This window comes from Sinocyclocheilus anshuiensis, unplaced genomic scaffold, assembly GCF_001515605.1.
Source record: "Sinocyclocheilus anshuiensis isolate Anshui unplaced genomic scaffold, SAMN03320099.WGS_v1.1 scaffold1014, whole genome shotgun sequence".
Taxonomy (NCBI): Eukaryota; Metazoa; Chordata; class Actinopteri; order Cypriniformes; family Cyprinidae; genus Sinocyclocheilus; species Sinocyclocheilus anshuiensis.
The window spans coordinates 1,245,785-1,251,757 of record NW_015540943.1 but is presented as its reverse complement, the minus strand read 5'-3'; the positions used below and the strand labels follow the sequence as shown (position 1 = coordinate 1,251,757).

Sequence of the window (5,973 nt, the reverse complement as noted above, 5' to 3'; positions counted from 1 at the left end):
CCTCCATAAAATGCGTTGCACAAATTCGAACATCTGGGTTGTGCTGTTCTGTTGTAAATAAATCTTAACCAATGATTTCTCATTGCATCTACTTTCGGAAGGCCAAAGAAGTGCTTTTGCTTTCGCACAGAAACACACAGCGTCTCCCTGACATGGCTGCATCAACACTACTGCGGTCCCTGAAACCACGCCTTCTTTCTTTGCATGAACATTTGAACATTACGCAAATATTTCCACATCACCAGCTACATAACACACTAAAGAAAAGGTTTTAAATTTGAATCCCATTCCGCGAATTTCACACATCACAAATTATTTCATTTGCATAATGCCCGCCTACGTTCTGCGTGGACATCCCGCGAAAACAAACTTCAAACGCTGTAGCTCATTTGTGTAGATAATGTAACGTCGAGAAGATGCTGTGATCTGCGCTGTGAAAGTGAATTCAGTTTATTTTCACTTCCAAAGGATGAAGCTGTGAAGAATCAGTGGTTAAAATTTATCTTTAGTAAGATACCACGGCAGTATAATCAAAGTTTTGCTGTGTTCTCGTCATTTCACTGATGACTACGTCTCCAATCTCCGCGAGTTCAATGCGGGATTTGTAAACTAGTTGTCTTTGAAAGATGGGTCAGTGCCCAGTTTGTTTGAACCAGCTTGCTCCTCCGAATCACAACCTGTAAGTATGATTAATAATTGCTGCTTTGATGTTCTGTCGAGCGTACAAAATATATAGTTGTGTATACAGTCTCCAGCTAACTCACACTATAGTTCTGCTAATCAGCTGTGGGCCTGCTATTGTCTAGAAATGTGTGGATTAATACAGAATGTCTGACGTTCCTATTACTTGGAGTCATGATAAAGGATGGAGCAATACATTGGTTTACAAACTGCAGTGCTTTATCAGTACTCTTTGTCTGTGTTCGGCTAACACATGTACCATTATTGTTTGGGTCTTTACTACCAAGATGTGGGTCTGGTTCGCTAACATAAGTGTAAAACAACTTTTTCCCCTCCGATTCTTTCTTTTTAGAACAGAGTGGAGCACTATCATTATAATAATAAGATGAATTATTGATAAGCTGTATTCCAGTACTGGTGATGGGCGTTCCCTTTTCCGACATGCTCTGTACGCAGTAGACCAATCACAACAGACTGGGTCACCGGACCAATCAGAGCAGAGCAACCTAATGCAAAGGATGGGTTTGCAAAGATGAATCTTCGAACAAATCGTTTGAGAGTTGTTGAGAAATAACGTAAAATTTAATGCATATTATAAGAAAATTAAAGTGTTTTTTTTTTTTTTTTTTACCTTGAATGCATGTAAATCTGTTGTTGGGGACTCCCAAAACCAAATTATAAAATTTTTAAATAGCATAATAGGGGCACTTTAATTATGTAGCAGAGGGGGAGGAGCTATCAGATTTCTATGTAGGTGGACAAAATAGCCTTATATAATTAATTCACTAGACGGTTGACTACATAGTGCAGCATAGAATAAATGCATAGTGCATGGTGCATCATTTGGGATACAACTCAATGTAGTTTTTAGGTGGCTGCTAGGGTGTTGTTAAATGGTGGCCAGACAGTTACTATAGTATTCTATGTTCTAGGTGGTTGTTAGAGTGTTGTTAGGTGATTGTTGGCGTGTTCCATATGCCACGGCATTCCAAGGTTTGCCAAAGACAAAAAGAGCCCAATTCAAGTGTCCATGACATTGTGGTCTTTGCATATGGCTTGGGTCCCTCCTTTAATGTAAATATAAAAAAATGTTTAGCCTGTTTAAACATTTGTCAGGTGACAAACAGAAATAGTGCTGGATACATACATATATTTTTTAATGTAATATTTGTACAAAAAAGTTTTTCCTGTGTATGAGCAACAGTAATAAAAATTACTGCCTTAGCAAACACAACTAATGAAATCTTTATTTTCTAGTGGTTACCTGACAAAAGAGAAATTATTTCTTCTTACGAAAGTGTTGAGCGTGGTTTGGTGGCAGTTTGTGAGACGTCAGCAGGATGCACAAAATTGATCACACGTTAAAGTGCCTGTTCAAATGGTGATGCTGCCCTCCGCCGGTCATTACTCTTGTTAAAGGATGCTTTCCAGCTGTTCACACTCGCTTTCCACTCACTCAAACACAAATACACACACACCGATGAACTCACAACGCGCACACCTGTGCAGGAGCTCAATAGCATGGATCGATGGCGTTTGATTGAGTGGGGCTGCAGTCCAGGGTTCAAGTCAAGATGACAGATGAGGTAGCCATAGGCAAATGAAGGTCACATGGGTGAATTGGATGTTTCTGTGTGTGTGTGTGACCACACACTAGCCTAGAAGGGGGTCAGAATATCAAATATCTTCCTCCATTCCACCCCGTTTCAGACTGACACTTCATCTATCAGTGTTGTAAGAGGGCACACTGCCGCCTGTCTGTGTGTCAGAGGGTACGACCGCACAAACCCTCCCCCCCCCGTCCCCTCATTATGCCAGTCCTTTCCTGGGGGAAACGTCACGCCAATTACGTACCTGATATTTTTTATCCATTATTAAAGTTGGAAAGTGTAATTTTTTTAAATCTTAAAATGCTTTCTCCTTTTTTAATATGCAGATTATGCACCTCTTGAGACAAGGGGAGGGAGGTTTACCTGCACAGTTCTTACCAGCTGGCCTCCATCTCAACCCCTTAAACCAAACTCCCAACCGGGTCATGGCACCAATTTAACTGGTCTTAATTCACACTGCTTCATGAGGGATTCGAAGCAGCATCAGTCAGCATGAGAGGCAGGGGAGTGGAGTGAGGGTTATATACACGGCTCTTCTTGGCTCTTCTTAGGCCAGAAAACTGACACTACATTCACAACAGTTTTAGGCTCAAAATATTCTATGCAAGTATGTGAACAGAAACACTTCTAGCTATGCAAGCCCCATATCATGTGTGACTGGATCCCGAAATGTGTCAGAACACAACTGCGTAATACAATGTGTCATACTGTCTGCACTTATGGTTTTAATTTACCATTATTACTATTTTTTTTTACAAAAACATTTTCTATTCTGAACCCTGTTTATAGAGCACAAAGTTAAATAAAGAAAGAGCTTTAATGACAGCTGGCATGGACAAAACAGCATGATTCGGGAATGTTCCAAAGAGCATCTTGTGCGATTCAAAATAAGCAAGTGAATAAGATTCAAGGTGGTTCAAGGGTCTGTCTAACAGATACAGGGTTTGCTCATTCACTGATTCAGGTTTTGCACAACCACTGAAATGGTTTAATGTACCATACGTTTTCATTCGACTGGACCTCTGAGCTTCCAGGCAGAAGTCATCCTGGAAGTCATTAGTAGGAAGCCTAATTACTTATAAATGTGTATTTATGTAGAATGCATTATGTATTCTTTGATTCATCTTGTAATGGATGTACGCTGTAGTTCTCTAATGAGCTTGACCATTTGAAGCAGGACTTCACTGTGCGCTGAGATTGTTCCACTTACTGAGAGCAGCTTCCATGTGATTGGGCGCACCTGCCGTGGAATTCCAGACCAGCTCAACTTCCGAAGCTCCTCTGAGGAAACAAACGATTTTTATTAGAGAGAAAGTCACTTCTCAAAGTAATAGTATGAGTTTCTTCATCATGAATTGACTAAATTATTAATAATCCTTCCAATCAAGATTTTGCAGGACTCTTTTCAGTCATTTCAAAATTATTCTAACAATGAATAACGTGAACTATGAATTATTTACAATAAGACCATGGAAGTGTTTAAAACAAGGGTGTAATTTTGATTCATGCTGACTTGAAAAAAATGCAAACAGGTCTTGATAACACTAGTCCTGGTCATGGTGCTCTTTAAAACATTCTTACATAAACTGTCCCACTGAATTGAATGGCAATTTATGCAAGAATACTTATACAAATGACTTCTGCTGAAAGTTGTTCTGCTCGTTTTTCCTGTACGAGGCCCAGCTGTGCACATGCTTATTTCAGCGAGTGCCGACCAGTTATCATCTTGGAAATAAACACAGCTATTCTGTATTGAGTTCAGTTTTGTACGAGCAAATTTTTACCTTCCTTTTCTGATCAAGAAAGATGAAGAAATAAGTTAAAAATATGGCTGCTTTGTCATCAGAAATAGAGTGCATACAGAAATTAGTGCAGTCTACATACAGTATACATACTGCAAAAAAAGTATAACTGTAGTATTTAATTCAAATATCCGCTGATATGTTCAGAATAGCAAATACACTACAAATATGGTGACATCAAGGCATCTCTGATAAGTGGTTTTCAACATATAATTATTTGAGATGCACTAATCTGACATATTTAATAGTGTGGATAGCCTGCAAAACAGGATCACATTTGAAATCTATGGGCACACCATGCTTTCAATAAGCACTGCATAAGTGTGTATTTGTGAACACAAGAGTGCTAACGTAAATAAATCTCAGTGAGGCAAATTTGACTTTTAAAATGGGCAAAGAGTCCCTGCAGAGCCTTAAAAGAGTGAACAAGCACTTTAATACCAAATATTTCTCATTTCATATCTGTATCGCATATTTCAAGGGTTGATGGCAGCAATCATAATGTGTTGAATGTGGATTAGTCATTTCTCAGGGCCTTGACAACAGGCTGCAGTGTAATGTGCATACATTTAATTTGACATCAAAGATAAATCAAAATTTTAAATCAAGAGGTTGGTTTAAAAATTCAAACAATAGACGAAATGTGCCATGAATACAAGAGCCTTCTGGGGAAAGCGTTTTTATTTTCCTGAAAACTAACCTTTCTGATATCAGAGCTTGATGCTTCTTGTGCAGTTTCTTTGCCAGAGCAAAATGAAGACTGAAGCGAATAAATAATGAATAGTGTTGTTATGACTGCCATGCAAATATGAGTGACTGTGAAAACATAAACATGGTCTCCTTATTCACACATCATTCATTATTATAGATGGCAAGCCTATTTGCAGAGACACCTCAAAGGTTTATGCTATCAAGCGTATTTCCACTCAGCTCTAAAATGATAATTTTGACTAAATTATTTCTTGAATTACATCACAGGGACCACCCAGACTTTTATTTGATCTAATCTGCAAAAGGAAATCTTTCAGAAAACATGAGTATGATATATTATGTTATAACATATCTCAACACGTATTCCGTATGTATAATTTAACTTGAGGTGGCATTTATTTATCTTTTTTTTTTTTATGTGCCCTTGTTACATGTTACATACTGCATATACCAAAGTAATAACAGTAAATGATGCACAATTGCAAGCAACAAAGCCCTTACCTATTGTATGCTTATTAATACGATTCATACATAATTGTGATTTGTGGAATTACACTTTAACAAGGACAAATTAAAATAAAGTGTGACCATTGATATTAACAATTAATATAATAATACAGGTGTTTCTGCGAATAGTTTCCCAGAAAACAATGGGGAAAAATACTGGAAAATTGTCTATAAATTCTGTGAACAGAATATTTGTCCACCCAAAAGTAATAATTACAGATTATTTCACAGAAAAAAAAAGCAAATATGCAGTTCTGCTTGTGGAAATCGAGTCATTGTAACTTTAAGTGCCTTTGTTTCCAGGCAGACTGATAATGGGACCTGTCTCCTTACACCTGGAAGTTCATCCAGACAATGGGAAAAAGTGATTTAGCTAGGGCTAGGCGATTTTCCCGATTTTATCGATTAATTCAATTTTTAATAGAAATATTACCAAATGTTAGAATTAGACACTTTGACAATATGCCGGTGATAACAGTAAAGAGAAACGAATGATCCAACCGCATGTCGGCGCACGTGATTAACCGCTTACGCGTGACGCGCTCTGTGAAGTACCATTAATATAGCGCTAAGCGCCATTCACATAGAATGCGCTTTTGTGTTGACAAAGATGCGACGCGGGCAGTGGAATAGGTAAAAAAGCAAGAAGATTGGGAGTGAAC

The 5,973-nt window shown here is 38.1% G+C and overlaps 1 protein-coding gene across 3 annotated transcripts in view; it reads right to left on the bottom strand.

Annotated features, from left to right (window-relative positions):
- LOC107689730 (TBC1 domain family member 22B-like) overlaps positions 1-5,973 on the bottom strand; it is a 163,240-nt gene that overhangs the window by 125,494 nt on the left and 31,773 nt on the right. For all 3 annotated transcript variants that reach the window (XM_016487862.1, XM_016487860.1, XM_016487861.1), the window contains exon 5: positions 3,502-3,572. In XM_016487862.1, the coding sequence (XP_016343348.1) occupies positions 3,502-3,572 (71 nt within the window). The remainder of the gene's footprint in view (positions 1-3,501; positions 3,573-5,973) is intronic.